Raw genomic sequence first — 23,261 nt, forward strand, 5'->3', positions numbered from 1 at the left:
ATCATAAAACAAAGAAACTGAATTTCTGGAGAATTAGATACAAGAGGAGAGAATCTACCTTAGTCTCAAAAAATCTAAAACTAAGCAAAAGAATTTTTAGTCACTTCCCTGAAATTGTCAGTGAGGGAATATACTGAAAAATTTCCAACTAACAAGGGTTCAAAAGTGAATGGAAATTAAACAGCATCATTTAAATTGCATACAATGCTACTGATAGTTTTATTTAGTGACCTTGTTCTCAAACTTTAGCAGACATCATAATCTTCTGATGGACTTGTTGAAACTGGTTAACTCTCCAAGTTTTAACAAGTATTAAGCAGTTCTGGTGTGGGGCTCAAAAGTTTTCAGTTCTAACCTTTTCCCAGTGATGCTGAAGCCACTCGTCTGCAGAGCACATTTTGAGAACTACTGATTCAGTGTATGGTTATTATTGTATTTTAATGAATCTGAAAAGTACTGGAGTGTCTCATAGATTCACTCCTGGCTACTGTCTCTTTATACACACGCTGTTTATGAGAAGTTTCTGTAACTCTTAACTTCTATTTATTTGAATTCTACACTAAATTATTTCAAAATGTAATTTGTGGGGACTGGGAAAGGAGAACTATAGGAATCAAAAAGAGTCATTTAAATCAAAGTGAAATATGGCATGGACAACAGTTCTACTGAGGTTTCAACTTTCAAGTTACCAGCTATGTTATATTTAATATAGTAAATAATGTAAGAAATTTCACTGATCTAAATCTTAAGATTAGATTAAAAACTGATACAAAAATAAGTTATTTCCCCAAGTTTTGAAAAAGGTCATTTCTTTAAAAAAGAAAGTCAGATTCATAACTAGGATGAAGAAGCTTGGCTTTTAAGTAGAGTAAATACAGTAATACTCACCTGGATGTGCCTTGTAAAAGGAGTAAATTCCATGTGGTGTTTGAGAAGTTTGTTTTTCAGTGGTCAATTATACACATAAACGCAAACAACGTCACTGTTACGGCAGAATATCATAAAATATGGAAGATACTTTATAAATGCTTTGATGATACATAGGAAGTTTCTAAACTTTCAACAGGACTTGAAAACCAATGCACAACACTAATTCTGCTGAGTAGAGAATTTAAAATCTAAATCAAAACACACTTTGAGAGCTATAACATGCAAAACCTAATTTTACAGCAGAAATAGTATCAATTCTTTGTCATTAATTTAATATCTTAGCAGTACATTGATACCTTTACAAGAAGTATTATGTAATAGCTTAATATTTTCTTATTCTTCTTCCATCCAGGACTTTTCATGAGAGGCACTTATAAGGAGCATTAGTTTTGGCGACACTCTAACAAACATACACAGAGTATAATGATATATTTTACTAGGCTAACAAAGTATCATTTGTAAAGAAATTTTTATAAATTCAAAAATAGGTCGTTGGTAACATAATTACCTTTAAAAAGCATTGATTTTCATTCACAATATTACTTCATTAATCTTAAAGAGCGGTTCCATCTACAAAACATTCTACAGCTTTTTCCTTTTTGAAAAGGAGGTAAATAAATGCAGGTAAGACACTCATAACTTCTAGTTCAACAATATCAACTTCATTTCACAGCGTTGATTAGTAGAGAACATTTTCAACTATAATAGAACACAATTTACAAAAATAGAATGATTTTATAATGGGAAACACTGTCCTCCATTATGAAGAGTATGTGTGTGGTGTACGGGTTAATGTATCTATGTATATCCACATACATATTTCTTATAAGTTTCACTATTACATAGCCCTTATTCAAGTACTTTTTTCTGGTATCTCTTGAAATAATCACCTTGCTATATTATTTGTAAATACATAAAAAAAATTAAAGGTTAACCTAAGAAAAGGTTAAAAGTTTCAGTGTGGTTGACTTAAATATCAGCCGCTCACTTCAGTGAAAACCTGATTTGAATTCAAAACAGGTTTAGGTGCCATACTAAGTTTAACAACTTAGTCAAAAATATAGATATAGTTAAGTGTCAAATAGTAAATTTCCAATGTGCTAACATTAGAGCAAAATTACAAGTTTGTATTAATCTATTTATCACCCAATCTTAAAACAATCCCCAAACAAAATCATTTATATATTATATTACTAAAATAATACACTAATATATAATATACCTGCTTACAAACACATAGGTAGCCATAAATAAAACTTTATTCTTTAATTTCATTTACAAGCTACCAAATATTATATATTATACACAGTGCTGAACACTTAAATGGCTGTAGTCATGGAGGATCCAGACTGAATGGAAAGCTACAGATTAAGAAAAGATAAAAGCAAAGTAATACTGTAACAGAAAGGTGGCAAAAGCATGGTTTTGCCATAATAAAATCAATCAGATTTGTAATTATACATCAGTTCTGGTTAAAACAAAGTCTGAGCGCCATGCGATTCTCAGCTTTATTGTTTGCAGTCTGGCTAAAGTCTGTATAGTCATTTTGTCTTTTGCAGCTATTAAAATAAAAAAAAGTTAAAAACTATAGCAGCAACAAGCAAACCCTGTGACAGGAAGGCAAGGGTTAAGAACTAAAAAAAGTTTATACAGTGTGTTTATGGAAAGCGTGTGCAGTTTATCTTCCATCAGCAGGAGTTCGACTGAGGGACAACATGATTCGGGCAAATCGCTCACAGAGTTCATGCGTGGAGTATGAAGGTAACTTCGGTGGTTCATGGAAACCTTTAATCTCTGTAGAACAATCAAGCAGTTTTGGCAGAAAATCTGTCAGCTTCTCTTGAAGGTTTGCTGCAAATAAAAACAGTTAGATGTAATTAAAGATAGAGAGACAGGGAGAGAAATTATCTTCAACATGATTTATTAACTTGGAGTGGTCAGTTGATGTTTCATTTCAAAACAGCAAATCATTACCATTTTTAGGGAAGACGTAAAATACAAATGGCAACAGCAGTGTGCACAGCTTAGTTTGTAAATAAGAAAAAAGTAATGGTGTGCGTATAAAATTATTACAAAATATTAAAAATGATAACATCTAATTCTAACTGCTTTTAATCCTAACAACTCAGTTGCCCACTAGCATTGTTTAAACTTACATTCCATTTCTTGTCCAAGATAGGAACACCATCGATTTCTCATATCTTCCACGGCAAGTATATCTTTCTCTTCCATTTCATCCACCAATAACAAGGGCAAAAATGGAACGATAAACTCATTCATGATAATCAGACCATTGTTTACTTCTCGATCCTCTCCAGATTCAAACAGTTCTGCAGCTTGCTCATTTAATTTCTTAATGCAATGAGAAAAAGATTAACAGGTTCGTTTCCTTTTTTAATTAAATAAAAATATCTGTAAGTGTTAATACTGAAGACAACATAATGAGCATGCTACTTAGCACATAGTGTTAGAACAAATGGGAATCACAAAAAAACCACCTCAACCTATTCTAAGAGAAGTCTTTTAGAAAAAGCTACACATATAACAACAACTAACAGAAATAAAAGCAAAACAAAGTGGCAGGAATATGGTTGTCATGTTTTTAAAGTTCATGTTCAGTTTATATTACTTCAATCATCATTACAGGGACCATTCTTCAGTTATTCTCTAGGGGTAAATTTCCTGCAATTCTAAAATTTGGTAAGCACTCAAAGTAATTTTAAAAATAAAGAAATTCAGACTTCATATTAATTTTGAAAATCTCTTCATCATCTTATCCATAAGTATCAGCTGAATAGGGACTGTTACATTTGTTGATACAAAAATATAAAGGTAATCAATTCACTTAAGGAATTCCTTCAAAAAATTCTTACTGAGTACATGCCATGTGCCAGGGACTGCTCTGAATGCAGGGGCCCCCAGTGATTAATACAGAAAACTCTCGTGGTACTGACAACCCCTTACAATACAGTGATCCTGTAAATTTTTATGTAAAAGGCAAGATAGGAAATATTATAAGCTTTAAGGGTTACACAGTTTCTGTGGCAATGACTTAACTCTGACATCGTTGCACAAAGGCAACCATACATAACATGTAAATGAATGGGCATGGAAATGTTTCAACAGGACTTTATTTCTTTAAACAAGTGTTAGGCTGGAGCATAGGCCAAGTGTCCTGACACCTAATCTAGTAGAAGAGAGAAATCCATGAGAAAAGAAATATAGACATAAGAGACAGATAAAAAACACAGGTATAGTAAGAGGTTTATGTCTGAAATCTTACAGCATGATAAATATGATTTTTAAATAATCATAGTTTTAAGCTGGATTGCTTCAAATACAAAAATTGTATTATTTATTTTATATTATGACATTCTTGTGCAATTTATCTTGACTTTGTAGAGAGGCTTATACTGAAAGTCTAATTCAGCCACTAAACAATTACCTAATCTTCAGCAAGTAAGTAATCTCTTAGCTTCAGTTTCTTCCTATCATCTCCTCTAGGGTTCTTCATTTCAATATCTACTCCTTTCCAGTCCATCTTCTAGTATAACTGTCAAAATTATTTTCTGAAAACAAACTTAATCATGCCAAACTTAATTAAATTTTACAATGGTGCCAACTCAGAATGACATATAAGCGTCTTCACAGTCTGACAAGTATTGTTGGCTTCATCACTTCCACCTAACCCTCGCTCCTCATAACTCGGTCACAATGGGTTTATCTTCATTTTCTGCTGTATACTTTCCATGCCTTTACATACAATATCCTTTTGTCTGGAATGTTCTTCTCCCTTCTCTACAAAGCATAAAACTCCTATCTGTCCACCAAGATCCAGATCAGTGTTTATCTTATCTCTTAAGTTTCTCCACAACAATTCCAGGCATATTATTTTGCATATCTCTCATAAAACTTATTCTGAAATATCAAAATAATTTGTGTACATCTCTCACCAGATTGAAATCTTTCAGAATAAATAATCGGTCTGACTTATCTGTGTCCCTCAGAATCTGACACTCAGTAAATACTCAATATGAAAAAACCTGAAAGGAACACTAAAATAATCCTCCTAAGGTCTCATTTAAATCCCCATGTGAAATAACAAATTAAGTATGGCTGGGTTTACTAACATAAAATGATAAGAGAAGCACATTCTACAATTTTTTTAATGCCTCAGGGTAACCATCAAGTTTCAGTTGTATTTATGTTTAAAATAGCTTTACCAGAATACTTAGTATCTCAACACTACAATGTTTTTACATTAAAACTTGCTTCAATTCATTCAATGCAAAATTTTATATAGTTATATAATAAAACTTTATATTTTTTTAAGCTGAACTATATATAATTTAGGTCTTCCTTCTCAGGAGTTGACTAAAAACCTCTTGAAACTGACCAAATTAAGAATACCATCCTCAATGGATTCAAACCATCAACAATTCAAGTTTAAAATACACTCAAATGCAGTAAAATCGCTGAGAGAAAAATAAGATCACAAGCTTCTAATATTTCCATTAAAAATGTTTGAAGACATACTGCAGACTACAATTAACGTATACTATGCGGTTCTGTTGAAAGAAAACATTTCACCACTACACCTTCTTAAAATTTTTTTAAAGTACACATAAACCATGTACCCTAAATAGGTTCAAATATCACAACGCTCTTGTATACCTCTGTCTATATATACATACACAATATATATACCCAAATGTTAGAAAACAATTGCAATTTAGAAGTTCAGTCTACAGAGTGATGTTAGTAGTTAAGTGAAATCTAATCAGAAAAAAATATAAAAGTGGAATTTTTGATTTTACACATAAAGGTTAGCTGACTCAAGAAACATTAATAAAGTACTCTAGGTATCTATAGAGTAAACTGGTACCCAAAAACTGCTAAAAAGATTTTTTACAGTTTATAACAACAGTAATATTTTAGCACATAGGCAGTAAAAATATTTGAGGAAGAAAACAACCAATGACTAGGTGAAAAAAAGGATACTATATTACAATGAATCCTTTAACATATGAACACCAAATATACTATTTATAAAAACTTAAAAATATCTACTATTTTTCTGTAATAATAATGATAATTCATCATGCTGTTCAGCCCCTCCTCTCCTGTCAAGAAAGGGAATGGTAGTACGATGAAGAAATCTAAATATAAAAATGTAACTATTCTGATACCATTTTAAGAACATTTCTGGTTTACTACCTGTAAAACTTAAGATCCTCAAAGAAGAAGGGATAAAGAATTGAGTGTATTCTCCCATCTCAAGGGAGCAGACCCATATTACAGACATCACTATAATGCTTACCCCATCAGAATTTATAGTTAATCACTTATATGTGAGTCTGGAGAAATGTCCAATGTAAGACAAAATGATAAACACATACTATGTACATTCAACTTACTAGTAAACATTCTCTTCTATAATGTGATATCAGTTCTTCATCATGTCCTCTGTATGGGCCTTTGGACAAGAGTTCTTTGTTATTCTGATATGCACAGATAAGGAACAGCAAGGAATCTATATAACTTTTCAAAAATTAAAAAGAAGTATAGAATTAGTATTTCATCTTTAAAAAAAAAAAAACTACAATTATAAAACATTTTAAGTGTACATTTAATTTTGATTATCCAGAACATTACAACAAAAAAATCATCTGATACACTGTATGCTCAGAGCATCTTTTGACCAATGACTATATCTGAAACCAGTTGACAGTTATGTCTTAAAAGTAAAAAAAAAAAACCAAACAAAAAACATCAACCCCACCCCCCAAATAAAGCTAGGAATTAAGAAAAGACTGGGAGAAAAAAGGCCATAATTGACTAATTCAGAAAGTTCCTTCGGTCTTCTTTAGTATTTATTTTCCCAATGCCTTCCATTTGGACTCAAAATTAAGACTGATGTGAAAGTCAACAAACTACATTTTTAACAACATAATGCCATTTTTGTTTGAGGGAAAAACCGGGTTACTTTGTTTCTTTATCACAAACATCATTTGATTCATTAGGTGACTATTTTTCACTCAGATTTTTTCCTATGTGCAGGCACAGCTCTAGTCACTGAGAAAAATGTAACAGAGCGGAGAATATTCAAAAGAGACAGGGAAAGGAGAAAGGGAAAAAAATGCTTCTAAGTCTGGAGAATCTAGTGGGATACAAACAAAAGAAAACACTAACATGAAAGCAAAATGCAGGGTTAGGCCTTTGTTTTATATTCAAAGAACATTAATACGTTATATCAACATAAGTCTAGACCTTATAATGCTCAAACCTGGTTTTAAAAAGGGAGGAGGGGATGTTTGAGTACTGTATTTGCCTCTAAAATAATTATTCTTCTTCTAACATGCTGTAGGAAAAATATATACAGCTATATATTTGTATAGCTGAAATATGAAAGATATTTTAAGATATCTTTTTTTGTGTCAGTTTTTCCAAAAACAGCATATCTTCTCATAAATTCAGAAAAATACAACATCCTAAAAAATGAAATATTATACAGAAAACAATATTTTAGAACTCTAGGTTATACTGTCAGTGTTGCTGTTTATTATTTAATTTCAGGTGCTCAGATACAAGTTAGTTTTATGGTTCAAATGTTAAATGTAGAATTACATGGAAATTAATGGACACATTTATGACAAATTATATACCTGAAAATAAGTTCTTTAAAACAATTTTTGAAAATGGCTTTTCCTAGGAATTTGTTTTTGAAAAAACTTAAGGATATGAATTTTATTTTGAAATAATATGGGCATAATTTCAACTAAAGCTTTCTGTTTGTTTTATTTGTAAAAGAAAAAAAAAGAAGAGAGTGATAATAATATTAAGCATTGTTTCATGCCACCAAGTTGAGGCAGTTTGCTGGCACGTCCACCTTTTCTTTTATATCTATTAAGTTTCCTGTTAAAAAGGTCTCCCCTGAATGACATTCATATCTGGCTTTCCAGACCTGAGTCATCTCTCTGGGAATAGTTCCGAAATCATGACCTTGTTCCAATTTTCTAGTGAGGTACACAAAATGTTCCACATTTTATCAAGCTTTAAAGCGCTTACAAATATATTTTCAAGTTAAGTCAGAATAAAATCCAGCAGTCCAGTCACCAAATTCTGATTTATCTTCCATTTATACTACTGTAAAATCTTGGTTCCTAAAAACATGATTGCATTTCACTACTCACAGAAGTAACAATGGCCTGTCAATAAATATTCAATTCATGGCTTTCAAGTGTTATGTTTTCATGAAAAACAAGTCTGACAGAATTTTTTGGCAATGTTTTGTACAGTTAGCTATGGTAACTGTCATAGTTAAAGCGGTAAAATTAACATTTCTTTTCATGATATTCCATAAAGACTGTCACCATTACTAATTTTCAAGTTGTCTAACTTAATAAACATTTGCTATACTAAAAGTATTCACTTCCTAAACAAGAATATATTTGAGAATAAGCATATTATGAAATTTAAACATAATTCTAAGTTATACTGAAGTCCTTTGGCGAATGTCAGCTAAGAGCAGCTAATGTAGAAGCTCTGCAAAAAGCAAGAAAGTGATTTTCAACTTTTTAATTCTTACTGATCCTTATCTGATTTCATTAAATTATACAAGAATATAGAAGTCTCTATTTTAATTTTTTCTCTCCCTAGTTAGTTGTGTGACCTTGACAGATTACTGCATCTCTGCAGAGACCACTTTTCTGTTTTTTTGTTTTTTTTTTCCTATAAAATGGAAATGCTTTTTAGGCACTCTATTCAATTGTAAGATCATGTTAGTATTTTCTCAGAAACATTAATCCCCAAAATTCCTTAGCAAATTGGAATATTCCTACTAAAGAAATAAAACTTTGACCAAAATATTAATTTATAAAATGGAGCTACTGATCAAAATAGTTTTCTACTTCAGTGACCAAAGCAAATTATCTTATAAATTACACAATGACTAGAACTTAATTAATTATAACATTAAAATTTAAAAAGCAGACATTCTTTTAAAACCTTCTATAATGTGTATGAAAAGTAATCTAAAATATTTACAGTCACAATATTTAGTAGACAAACGATAAGTTTTCTACAGCTATTTTTTTTTTTTTTTACAGTACCTGGAAGTTCAGACAAAGACATTAGAAACACTATGTCTGATCTGAAGTCAGATTAAACTCAGAAAGATTAGCAAAAAGGCTAGTGACTGAAGGCAGATGTTGGAGAATACAGAGAATTCTATTTGCTAGGTTAGCAGCTTCTCTGGTCCCTGGCAAACTTCTAGGTTTCAATCTAATCCTATTCCATCCTAACCTTCAACTGTAGTGCTTGACAGCTGATAAAGACAATGATACTAATGCCAACCTTACAGATTTAATTTAAAGTGGAAAATATATCATATGTGGGGTATATGGAAACTTTTTGTATTAACTCTGCAATTTCCCTGTAAATCTAACACTGTTCTAAAATAAAAAAAAGGTTACTGAATATATACCGTGAATAAAATCTTTTCTATAGATGAGGTCACATCTGAATAGAATCAAGTACAAAAATTAAGCTCTTCTTTTCATGTCTGTCCATTTTGCCTTACCTTTCTCCTTGAAAATTTTCTAGCCCAATTATGAGATACATGGTTGTTTCCCTGAATTTCCTATAATCCTGATGCCACTCCTGTAGGTGAAAGAAAACATTAAAGGAATATAGAGTAAGATATTAAAACTACAATGACAATGGCTCATAAAGTTAATACCCTGTTCTAATAACGATTTGAATGAACAGAATCAAAGAGTTTAAAATTACACTAGACCTAAATCAAGATTTCAATTTCTGACATACAAAACTGTTTACCAGTATAACAATAAATGAAAAATTATTAGACATTGATGAGGAATTAAACAATGAAGACCTCACTAGAAGATAAGAGAAATACAAAGGCAAGATAATCAATCAGGTAGGTCATCTCTCAAAAATTCTTCAGTGTGAAAGCTTACTATTAAAATATTATTACAGATCACTGGGGTGCATCCATCTTTTAGAATTAGTGTTTTTTTTTTTTTTTCAGATGTATACCCAGGAGTGGAACTGCTGGATTATATCGTAGTTGTATTTTTAATTTTTTGAGGAAACTTCATACTATTATCAGCAGGGAGAGGCAATGGGGGAGGGACAAGATAGGAACATGGAATTAAGAGACAAAAACTACTATGTATAAAAAAGATAAGCAGCAAGTATATACTGTATAGCATAGGAAACTACAGTCATTATCTTGTAATGACTTTTAATGGAGTAAATCTGCAAACATACTGAATCACTATGCTGTACATCGAAACTCATACAATGCAAAACAAATACAGTTAAATTTAAAAATACTGTTATAGATCTACATCACATAGAATGCAGAAGGGAAATGAAGCTACTACTTTAATATGAAACAAAGCTTGAAAACTGTTATTTGAAGCAGGATTTTAAGGAACTGAAAGAAAAAGAAAAATGTTATATAATAATGAATTTATTTAATCGTTTGATTTTGCCAAATTTCTGTTAAATTTTAAATGTGGTAGCTGAATATTCTTTTCATCTGAAATGTAGTGAAAGACAGATGCATTTCACATTTCATAGCCCCTTCCTCCAAAAAACCCAAATTAGTGGGCAAGTAATAGGACTAAATAATTCAGAACAGACATCCTGTAACTCTAGAAAACAATAAAAATCAGGATTTTTTTTAACTTACTGAATAAAAATTGATTCAAGGAAAATCATAAGTAAAATTCAATACAGGACTAACTTAAAAGACATTGATAATAAAAGTGTGACAGCTTTTATATATATATTATAAGCAAATGAAAGTAAGAAACATATAGACCAGTTATTAGCCAACTATATTCTACACTTTCCTTGCACTTAAATCATTTTAGTTTTTAATTTTAAAAGGCATAATTTTCATACTATTAGTAGAGCTTATTAACAAAGGCAAAATTTGTCTTACAAGTCTAAAGTTAGCTTTTCTGGGGAAAGTATTCAAATTACCACCTTGTTATCATTAGAATCACCTTAGAAATTGTGAATAGGTAAACATTTTCTGTAAAGGGCTAGATGGTAAATGTCTTAGGCTTTGCAGGCCATTCAGTTTCTACTGCAGTTACTCGACTCTGCAATTGTAAAACCTTTATACGCAATACATAAACAAATGGCTTATGTTCCAATAAAACTTTATTTATAAAAGCAGGTGGTGGTGAGCTGGATTTGGTCTGAGGGCCAAGGTTTGCTGACATGTGACTTAGAGCAAGACAAATATATATGGGATATATAGGATATATATGGGATATACAGAATCAAAAAACATGTCATGTAAATACCTATAATATTTAATGGCTCTGCAGTTAGAAAAGATGTGAGAAGTTTCAGAATAAAAATACGCTGAATCCAATCTGATGAAGCAAACTTGTGAAGGGACTGCAGAATCAAATCACAATTAAAAATCAAGTCACATGTAACTTGGATCTTGGGGACAAGGGTAGAGTTAGCAACCAATTTGCTTGCTGTCTCTAGTGTGTATTGTGTATCCAATTACTTCTGGCTATGTTCTTAGATTTTTTTATGCTGTTTTATTGTTCAAATTTACCTATGCTATGCTAGTATTATTAAAAAGCATAAAGGTTAAGATACTATGTTTTGATTTTAAGCAGAAAAAGCCTTTCTACCTTGTTCGTCAAGAATGTCAGGCCTAGAGTGAGATCCTCTGCACTTCCCAAAAAATTCCTGAATCAGCTTACTAACTCTCATAAAACAACTTGCTAGAAGTTTGATAGAAACTGCACTGAATTAATAAACCATTTTGGGGAAAACTGACATCTTTACAATACCAAGTTTTCCAAACATGATACATATATCTATTTGCTTAGGTCTTCTTTAATGTCTCCTAAAGTCAAGCACATTTTACGCTAAGTTTACATCTAGGTTTTCCATAGTTTTGAATACTACTGAAAACAGTATCATTCTTAAAAAATCCTATTTGATTATTTGTTACTGATATAAAGGAATAAAACTGATATTTGACATAGATTTGCATGTTACAAAGCTCTCTTATTAGTTCCAATACATTTATCTGTAAATCTTGTTTGTATTTTCTAGATATAAAACCTGCAAATAATAACTCTGTTTCTTCTTTTCCAGTCTTACTTTCTGCTTTATTTTCATTGCCTAACTGTCCCGTTTGAACTTACAGTACAATTCTGAATAGACACAGTGATGGCAGGCATCCCTGTCTTTTTCCTGATCACAAAAGGAAAGCTTTCAATGTTCACATTTCTACATGATATTTAGTTTTATTTAGGTAGTTTTGTTATTTTTGTTTTTCAAGACACTCTTTAGCAGATTAAAGTAGTTACCAGGTTAGCTTAGAGTTATGACCAAAAATGAATGTTTTCTGTATCCTTTCTTTTATCTGATAATGTGGCGAATTACACTAATTGTTTAAGGGAATCTGAAGCATTAAGTTTGTAAATGGGACCAAACATTAATCAAAGGCACTCATGAAAACAAGTTAAAATTTACCAGATTTATAAAATAAAATAAAGACAATGGATAATACTAAATTTAAAACTTTGAAAAAGTACCAGGTGTCTAAACTGTTAACTTTAAAAAAATACTAATTTTTAAGCCAAAGTTAACACAAAGAGAATTCTGTGCACAAAAAATTACAAGCATAATATGAGTACTCATGTGTGTGTGCTCTCTCACATACAACACTGTCCAATAATGACAAATATAATATATGGCATACAATAGTTAAAATGAATTTCTAACTTCCCCCAAAATACCTGATGAAGCACACAAAGAAAAAATATAGCAGAGATTTAGCATAGTAGAGCATTTAAGAATGTAGATTCTATTAACCAAGATAAAACCTGCTAGCTATGAACCCTTACATTTCCCTGTGTTGAATTTTCGCATGTGCTTAGTCGTGCTGAAATGAAAGATTAATGAACTATAGAACTTCTCAATCTATAGTTCAGTCTCTCAAAAGGTACATTACCTCATATTCCTCCAAGTTTACTTCTTCTGGTTTTATCATTTCAATTTTGGCTTGAGCAACTTTCATTATGTTGTGACACCTTTAATAAAAGAAACGTATTTCTAAATCAAGAGTAAAAGCCATAAAAACTGAAAAATGTGTATTATACAAAACTAAACTATTCAACACTTATAAAAATGAAATCCACTGTCACAGAGCAATATTTTTTTGAGGAAAATAACTCCCAAATAACGTAAATGAAAAATGTGTTTTTGGACCACAATGTTGGATAGTTACAAATATATAAAGATAATTCAAATTCTCCATGTTATATTTACATATGGCTTTTGAATTATATTCTATTAATAAAGATGGCATACACAAAAAATGAAAAATTTTTATAATATCTATCTATTAAGCAAGTTCAAGAGCCATAAAATCTTTTTTCTCCCAAATAGTATTATTCATAAATAGTAAAAAGGAACCTAAAATGTGCCTATCATTTCAGGTAAGAATGGGAACATTCTATTAGATTTTATGAACAGAATCATTGCTAAAGAAATCTCCCCAAAATATCTTTAGTTATCACACATTTTATTCTGTATTTCATGCACAAGAGAAATGAAATCTATCAAAACACACTGACTATTTGCAGTCACCAGGCACATAACTTCAAAAGACTGAAAAGTCAATGTGAGTACTCTATATCTTCCTCAAATTCAATAGTATATAGTCATTAGAACATAGTACACTGATAGCCTAGATGAGGGTCATAATCTGTCATATTTCTGAGCTCTTCATAGCCACATGTAACAAAATAAATGATGCCAATACTATCACTAATAAAAGTAGTATAACCAACACTGTGAGCAACTACTGTTTACCAGATAGCATTGAAAACCATTACTTGTGTTATTTTACTTAACCCTAAATTTCACAGTAGACACATGGTAAGGCAGAAATTATTCCTAGATGGTTTGTTTTTTCTTCATATACTCTTCTACTACCTATATTTTTAATTCAGTATTTTTGAGACACTCATGAAAGGATAATCATTTATTTCAGAATTAAAATGTGTTTACAAAGACCAAGATAGCATAAATGTTTCTATATTCTAAAATAACTTTTCAGTACTTTGGATCTTTACCAGAGGCTTAAAATTTTTTAATGGTATTGATTCTAACAGATTAAATTTTAATCTTTAACATTAATAATTAGCTTTATAGGAGTTTCTAAAAGAAAATATATTTTGGTATTAACCATTCTAAGCCCTCTCTATATCAGAGGATATTTATTTCATTTATATATATGATTAATTACTTTTCTCCAATGACCCTCTAACAAAGATGATTTTGCTTCCTCGAGGGATACCTGGCAGTATCTGGAGACATTCTGAGTTGTCACCATTTGGAAAGTACTACTGGCATTTAGTGAGCAGAGGCCACGAGTATTGTTTAATATCCTAAAAATTAAAGGACAGGCCCCCAAAACAAAGAATCATTTGACCCAAAATATCCACGGTGCAGAGTTTAAGAAGTTCTTTACTTCCCTAAAGGTCCCCAAGTTCAGTGACTGTATTACACTCTTCTGAGTATCCTTATATTGCTTAGCTTAGCACCTTGGTTCACAATTAAGATGTACTAAAATTGTCTAAATTATTTTTAGTTCAGACTTTTAAAGGTCATGATCATAAACTCCAGATAAGTTACACAACAACTGTTTGACTTAAATAAAGTCAGATTTTGTGCTTTATTTATTGAAATATGTCTGTGTCTGTGTAAAATAAATATTCAAAAATTGCGCTGGGAACCACAAAAAAGACAAGGACAATGTGAGCATATGAATTATGTATTTAACATTTTCAAATTACCTTTCATCAAAACTCAAATTTCTATCTCCAAATTGTTCTAGCAATGTTTTCTCAATGATTTTCTTTGGTGCCTGATTCTGGATAAAGTAGACTACTACATGATGTAAACGATAGTCTGTTTCTGGTGGGGTATCTTCTTGGGCCAATTTAACCAACCTTGAATATTCCAACTTAATTGCCTAGAAAATAACAAAATGCCAATTTGGGTTAATTATAATAATCAAAATCCTTCAATATTATAACTTAATTATTCTTACATTCAAACTTTTTTTTTTCTTTTTAAAGAACTAGACACAAGGTAGTACATCTAAGAATAGTGTCCTATGTTCCATAGTTTTAATACATCCAAGTTCATGATGTGGGAAATTTTGTAAAACTTAACAGAGCCTGGTCAAAGTCTATTCAGAAGCATTATAAGACTGAAGTACAACTTATCTCCTATCTAGTATATCTCTAATATCCCTAATTCTAGGGCTGAAATACAGTTCCCTAGAATACTCATGTCTAGAAGAAAATGGCTGGCTCTTGAATGCATAATAATATCACCACAATTAACTTTAAGCTGTGCAGTTCACAAATAAGGGGTGAAAAAGCAAGCTTTGTAGTTACCATAAAATAAAATTTTTATTTTTTCAAAAACAGTTGAATTTTATCAGTGTAGTTATTAATGAATATTATCACTATTACTACCTTGATATTTGAACTTACTTTTTATTTATAAATAGAAAACACCTTAGAGTTCAAACTAATATTATAATGGATTATAATAAATACTAATGCATGTTTCCATACATGAGCAAATGACTTAAAAAATATTTGCTCATAGAGAAATATGTGCAGACTTATACATCATACACTGCTGTGTAAGAAGCCCATATTATTAAAGGTAACATTTAAAAAATATTCATTTATATTAGACACATCTAAATTCTAGCTTCATTAACTACAGAAGATTTGGGGCTACATACAAAATATATTACAAAAAGTCCATTCTATTGGAAAGGTTTTTTTCTTCTTCTTTAATTGCATGTCTTTCTTAAGCAACTCTTGGCCCTCCAGATCCTACCACCTATGTGACTGTATTTTATAGAAGAAAATGTAACCGAAAAACATTAAGTGAAATATTTTAGTTATACTTATATTTCATTAAAGAGGAGGCAAATAAGTCCTATTTCGCTTAGTATTATAAATAGAATAAGATAATTACTCTACAGATAAAATAAATTACTCCAATTTTCTTTGAATATACACATTCTTAAGTCTTACTGTTGTGGTTTAAAATAGCCATGAAAATTTAACGATATTTTGACATGTAAGATGATCACGACTACTTCTCTGCATGCTTCATTTATAAACTCTTTATAATCTTCCTATTTTCTCAATTTGATAAAAGGCACATGTTCATCTAATAACCAAACTATACTGAATTTGAGAATAAATGTAAAATAAAAACAATCAAGAACTGTTCTTCCTTATTATGATCCTTAGACGATGACTGTCATCAACTATTAGGTTTTTAAATATTTAAACATTTCAGATGTCACGCTTCTGGCCAAAATTAGTATGAGCAAATTAAAAACAAATTTGTCTCTTAAGTAATACTGAAGACTTAGACATAAAGACTTACAACACCAATGGCTATTCTTTCTCCCATCTGCTTTCAAAATAGAGGCCATGATTTGTTTTTATAAATAGCAACAGATCTCTATTAGAGAGCTGGAATATAGATCTTCTTTTACTCTAAGACTATGTTTATCTCTTGATTTTGCCCTATTTAAGATTCTCCTAATTTTAGTAAGTAAATGCCAAAGTCACAATCTATAAGTGTTTTATTAAACCAGCAGAGGTATAAAGGCACTTCTGAATTTCTAGGAGTAATTTTTCAAACACAAGATACCACATTTTTCCTTTTGTTTATGAACTTCCTTCTCAAGAAATTTTCTGACTTAAAAAATACTGCAATAATATCTATTCCTTCAAATTTCCAACAGATGTTCCACACTGGTATATTTAGGAGAACTCTACATAATCTACTGTTAGGAGTAAAGTTAACCCTGCAGAGCTGCTATATTTGCCCCGTACTACATTCTCAGACTCGTGTTCTAGAATTATTTTTGTTCCGTATTTTTTGGCTGCCTATGAAGGTAACTATTTTAACTGTTACAGATACTGCAATGGAACCACACATATTTGCAAAATGAAATGTGATACTGGCCATTAGGTGATGGAGCTGCTTCATATTTAATTTATTTCCTTTTCACCAGACCTTTAACATAGTCCTACTAATCAGGCCCAAAGTTACCTATTTGCTCTTATTTCTTGTAACTCTTCCACTGAGGTCAGGTTCATCTCCCACAAATGCACACGTGCCTTTGTTTCTCTATGCCCATTAAGCCACACAGGACCCATTCAGTGGGACCAGTTGAAGTCTTTCTCTGCTGAACTCTTTCAAATGATTTCTACCCAGACTTTTTCTACTTTTCTAAATTATAAAACATACTCCAAATTTATAACCTCTTAGACTATTCTGATGTAAGTAAATGCATACATTAGAAAATATCAAATATACATATGTACAGTATACTCCGGAGGCAGAAGATCTAAGGGAAAATCAGCTAGAGTAAAATCCAGAAAGCCAGACATATCATTTACTAATTGTGACATAAAATATGTCAGAAAGTTCTCCAAATCTTAATGATCTTACCTCTAAAATAAGGTTAGGTGAGTTGAGAGAGAGGAGACAGAGAGACAGAGAGACAGAGAATATAGTTCTTAAACGTTTATGGACTATATTTTAAAAGCTGACAGTGTATCAAGAGATGAAGAAAATCTACTTCAAATTCTAGAGGATCAGAATCATACAGGGTATATTCTTTGACCACAGTGTAATAATACAAATAGGAATGAAACACTTAGGAATTTAAAAATTCTTGGCCCAGAGGAATCAAAATTATATTAATATTGGGAATATGAGATTTCAAAACCCACAGGACACAGTCAGATTGGTAGTAAAAAGAAAATTATAACTTGAACAATATAGAATAAAATTTATTTCACGAAGCTAGAAAAAGAAAATAAACCAAAATAAAGGAGAAGAAATAAAATAGTGTGTCAACTGGATTAAAGAACACCAAAGGCTTTTTCTTTCCAAAAAGCAGAATAAAAGACCAAAAAATTGGAGCAAATAACATAAGAAATAAGAAAGGTGATATCAAAAATACAGCAGAAAAGTTTTAAAATTTAGAAAAGAATAATACATGTAACTTTATGCCAATAAACTATAAGATCTTTATTAAAAAATCATCTAGGAAAATACAAGTTACCAGAATTACTTTAAGAGGCAGAAAAACTGAAAAGACCTGCAAAACTAGAGTTAACTGAAAAGACTGCCTAAGATCTACACCCAACAAAGGATTCAGGCCCATATTGTTATACAGCCGTGCTGTTATGTCAAATCTTCAAAGATCAGATGATTTCTATGCTATCTGAACTGCTCCAGAGTCTAAAAAAGGCAAAAAGTCTCCTTAATGATTTACGAGACTAGTATAATCTGAATATCAAAAATTGACCAATATTAAAACAAGAAACTATAGATCAATTTTGTTTATGAACATAGATGCTAAGACCCAAGTCCATTTTTGATAAACTATCTTGTGTACAAAAAGAATATACAGGAACAGATAGTGTTTACAATGATTAAAAAAAACAAGAAAGATGAATATAAGAACTTTACTTCCCAAGGATTAAAGATTAAGAAGAAACCTGTTCAGTGTCTCAAACAGATGCATTTAAAAAAAAAAAATCAAAATTCCAACACCGATCAGCTTAAGTTAAACTCTGACCTGTAAATTAAAAAAAAGTGTTTTTAAATTTTTATAAGGGAGGATCTATAAAAAAAAACAATACTAAAAGTTCTATTAGTAATAAAACACTAGAAAGATTCCCATTAAACTCAGGACCTAAACATAAGAGTTTACTACCATTATTTTAATATTTAACTGTATTCTGAAAAGTCTGGTCAACATAATAAAACCAGAAATAAAATAAGAAATAAATATAATGGAAATTATCCCAATAATGAGATAACTATTGGGAGGCAGTTTACTGAAATAATCAACTAAAAAATTGTTAGAAAAAATAAAGGATTCAATAAGGTAAATGGATACAATGTAAATAAATAAAATTAGTTCTCCCATTAATTTAATATTAAAAGAGGATAAATGACTCAATTCAGAGAAACAAATAATTTTTATACATCTAAGATTAAATTACACATGATGTTGGGAGCATTATGAGGTAAAACTACAGCCTTATTAAAGGACATTAACAGAGGACCAAAAAAGTGAAGAGGTATATCATGTTTCTTTCTGGGAGGACTCAAAATACTGAAAATTTAATTAGCCACCTCACCATAACTTAATATATAATATAATGGAAGTACAATCAAATTCTGAAAGGATTTGGAGAGGCAGGTGGTAACTGGTTCTAAAAATTATCAAAAAAGAAAAAATGAGATTTGCCAAATTTTCCATTTACAAAAGAAGAAAAATAAAGTGTTTTTCCTAAAAAAGTCAAAGTATATTACAAATGTACTATAATGTAAATAGGTGTAGTGTTTAAATAGAAAAATAATCAGTAGAATAGAGAGACCCAAAGAGACTCACTTATAAATAGGATTTAATATCCAATAAAGACAGTATTTTAAGTCAGGATGCAGAGAATCCATCAGTCAAAATGCTATGTTTGGACTATTTGGATATTTCTCTATTTGGAGAAAACTGAAATCCTATTATCTAGGAATTAAAAATTAAAATCATGAAACTACTAGAATTAAAAAATTGCATAATTTTCGATGTGATCACATAACCTCCAATCTATTAAAAAACTGTTGTATTTTATAAGATTAAAAAAATTCTGTATAGTTAAGATACCAAAAGCAAATTTGAAGATAAATGACAAACCACAAAATACAATCTGCAAATTATAGATGAATCAAATTTCTTAGCAGATCAAATGTTCAACCTAATAAAAAAACCCAATATAAAAAATGTGCAAAGATGGATAGAGTTAAAGAAATACCAACTGACAAAAAATTTATAGAGATACTCAGCCTCACTAAAGATCAAAGATACATAAAATAATGGGATTACCCTTTTTATGTCATTTTGTCAGATAACCATCAATGAAAGTACATAGTAACTATCTGAAGCCAATTTAACAGTATTAAATTTTAATTAATTTATTTTATAAATCAAATATATATTTACTTACTTAAATTAAATAAGTGAATTAAAATTTACAAGCATTTTGACTTGGCAATTCTACTTTGCTATGTTCACTTGAGTCTTCAATAATATATGTACAAGAATGTTCACAAAAATACTGGAAATAATCCAAATACCCAGAAACAAAAATGGTAATGGTAACGATAAACCTGGTAAGTTAAAATTTTGAGGGTTCTTTATGTGACATTATCCAAAGATTCTACATAGGTTATCTCATTTAATTCTCAAGATAACTTCTCATTTAAATAAAAAAAAATTGGACCTGATAATTTCAGAAATTGCCTAAGGTCATACCATTATTAAGTGATAAAGCTAGGATTTAAATCTAGGCATCTGACCATAGAGCCTTTGCTTTTAACAGCTCACTTCAGACACAACTTCTTAATCTAGATCATGAATAAGTTGTAAACATTCTGAGATGTTAAACCCATCAGCCTTTATGGTGGCCAGACACTCCTAGATCTGTCCCTGCTGTACATACATTATTTCCCAGTTTTGTCATAACATGGAAAAAATTGGGATGCTCTTCTCTAAAAGAATGTTTAAATAAATTTTGATATTCTCAAAACAAAACACAGCTATGAAAAATAAGTGTACAAATCATGACATGAATAATCCACCAGAGTACATGAAAAAGAACTAAAAGTATAAAGCACATACTTCTATTTTTATTTAAATTATAAATGTACAAATGAGTACTGAATGTCGGCCTCATCTGTCTATCTAGGGGAACATATAAGAAAGAATAAATGGAAGCTAAATGTGGAATGAGAATTAAAAAGAGAGAAATGTTTACATTTCATGTTTTGGTATATGTATATTTTATTTGTTTAAATATCACTTTCTCTAAGAAGCCCTCTAGACTTGTTTTTCCATTATATGTTCTCCTATCATGTCAAACTGTCCCCTTTATCATACTGATTATAAATCTAATAAGTGTTTGCTTCCCCCTAGAAAATTAGCTTCATTAAGTCAGGAACTCAGTCCATCTTTTCCCCAGCTACATTCATTGGATTTAGGACAGTACCTTGATATAAGCAGGTAATAAATACCTTTTGAATATGCTCATCAACAGAAAGAAAAAGAATAATAGCGTAGTCATGCAATGGAATACCACAATGAGAATGAACAAATTACAACTTTATCCAATAATATATATGAAGCCCCAAACATGTTCTTCAGTAAAAGTAGCTAGACAAAAAAAGGATCTATAGTAAAAGATTCCAAATATGTAAAGTTCAACGAGAAAACTTACGTTGTTAGAAGTCCAGACAACATCTACTTTGGAACAGGAAGAGAGTGTAATGATACGAAGGAGTAACAAAGGTAATTTCTGGAATACTGTAATGTTCTATTTCTTGGCCTGGTTGGTAGTTACATGGATATGTGTACTCTGCGATAATTCACTGAGCTGTAAACCCACAAACTGTGTACTTTTCAGCATGTTTTATATTTTAATAAAGATATTTTTATATCTACTGAATAAACAGGGGAGTAATAATAGGCATTTTAAAAGTAAAAGAAAGACTAATAAAGTTATCTCAACTGGGAACAACTGTTAATGAAGCAATGAAACAACCAGTAAGGGAAAAAAGTTTCATAATACAGAAGTATTAATACTTCATTAAAATCCTAAGGGCACTTTAATAGGTAAAGTCAAAAAATGTACAAAAAAGACATTTTAATGTCTTCCAAAGTAAATGAAAAAAGTTACACTAATCCCATGATTATAAGTACGATATGACCCTCCCACACCCACTCCTGTACATACACATACAAGAAACTACTACTCTGAGAATATTATTTTTTTTTTCCTTTTGGATTTTATTTTTGCTCATTATAGTAGCCTTGCATTGCCTTTCTCTAGATTTTGTTTTTACATGACAGAAATTTCTCTCTTTAAGCCACTATAATTCTGGGATTTTCTGTTAACAGTGAAAACCAGTCCTAACAAATAAAGCCAGCTTAGGAGGAGGACGCAGGTAAGTGTCTTTCCTCGTTTATTTTTCCAGATCTGCCTGCCTATTAACTCTCTAATATTCTGTGTTTACAAGGCAGACTCCCAGGTGGGAGCCCTGTGATTAAAACAGTAACTGCAACTGACTGGGTTAGTAACACTTCCTACTTCAGAAGCTAAACCTTAGCAAATCCACTCACCCAGCTAGATGCTAAGTTTCATTTCCCAACTTACCTTCTTATCAGTAATAAAGTTAACATTTTCATCACATTGTTTTACTACTGGCAAACACGTATAACATTTTAAAAACTGGTCTGATCATAATGCACATGGAGATCCATATTTGGAAGTACTTAAATAGGCACAGAAGTGAAAAACTTCTTATAGTCAAAAAGCTAATATAAAATAAACCCAACAAAGATTTTTTTGGAGAATATGACAGGATAAAAGAAATATTTAAAAAAATCTTTCCCTCAATTTATAATAAATTAAGCATTAAAATGAATGAAAATTTTAAAATATACTATATCTGATTTAGGGAACAAAGGAAGGCAGAAACAATAATCATCTTAGACTCTGTGCTATGTATGTATTTTGTAATTTAATAGTGAATGTTGATAATGATTAGAATCAACTGCCAAACAAACAAACAAAAACCAAGAGAACAATCAAACAGGTCAAACTGCTGTAGAAGGAACCAAAAGTCTGTCAAAAGATCTACAACCAACAAAGGGGCTAGGCTCATAGGGTTTTACGAGTGAGTTCTAACTTACTCTTATGGTAGTCAATTCCTATGCAGGCTACACCACAGAAAAAGAAGAACAGGGAAGTTCAAATAAGCGAAACATCAAACCTGAGGAAGACAGCCCCCAAATTAAAAAAGCAACATTTTTTTAAAATTAATATAGGCTACAGAAAGCCCAAACAAATTGCTGGTGAGTTAAATGTAAATAGGGTACATCTGAGTTTATAAAATAAACATTTATTAAGAAAAGTGTTTTAAGAAAATATTGCAGAAAATTTGTAATACTTTAGGTTGAAGGAAACTTTTTATAAAGCAATGAAACTCCAGAATCCAGAAAAAGAGAGAAAGATTTGAAAGTACAGTATTTTTAAAACTTCTCTATAGAAAAAGGTATCATAAACTAATTTAAATAGAAATGGCAGACAAGGAAAAAATATAGGATAACTCTCCACATAGAAGGTAACATATAA

At 30.7% G+C, this 23,261-nt stretch overlaps 1 protein-coding gene across 1 annotated transcript in view; it reads right to left on the bottom strand.

The window, feature by feature from the left end:
* Window positions 1–1,093: 1,093 nt before the first annotated feature.
* USP25 (ubiquitin specific peptidase 25) overlaps window positions 1,094–23,261 on the bottom strand; it is a 121,266-nt gene continuing 99,098 nt past the window's right edge. The window contains 6 exon segments of the mRNA XM_032477331.1: window positions 1,094–2,781; window positions 3,087–3,282; window positions 6,348–6,471; window positions 9,512–9,591; window positions 12,956–13,034; window positions 14,805–14,983. Of these exon segments, the coding sequence (XP_032333222.1) occupies window positions 2,609–2,781; window positions 3,087–3,282; window positions 6,348–6,471; window positions 9,512–9,591; window positions 12,956–13,034; window positions 14,805–14,983 (831 nt within the window). The 3' untranslated portion in view covers window positions 1,094–2,608.

The sequence above is a fragment of the Camelus ferus genome, chromosome 1, assembly GCF_009834535.1.
Source record: "Camelus ferus isolate YT-003-E chromosome 1, BCGSAC_Cfer_1.0, whole genome shotgun sequence".
NCBI lineage: Eukaryota > Metazoa > Chordata > Mammalia > Artiodactyla > Camelidae > Camelus > Camelus ferus.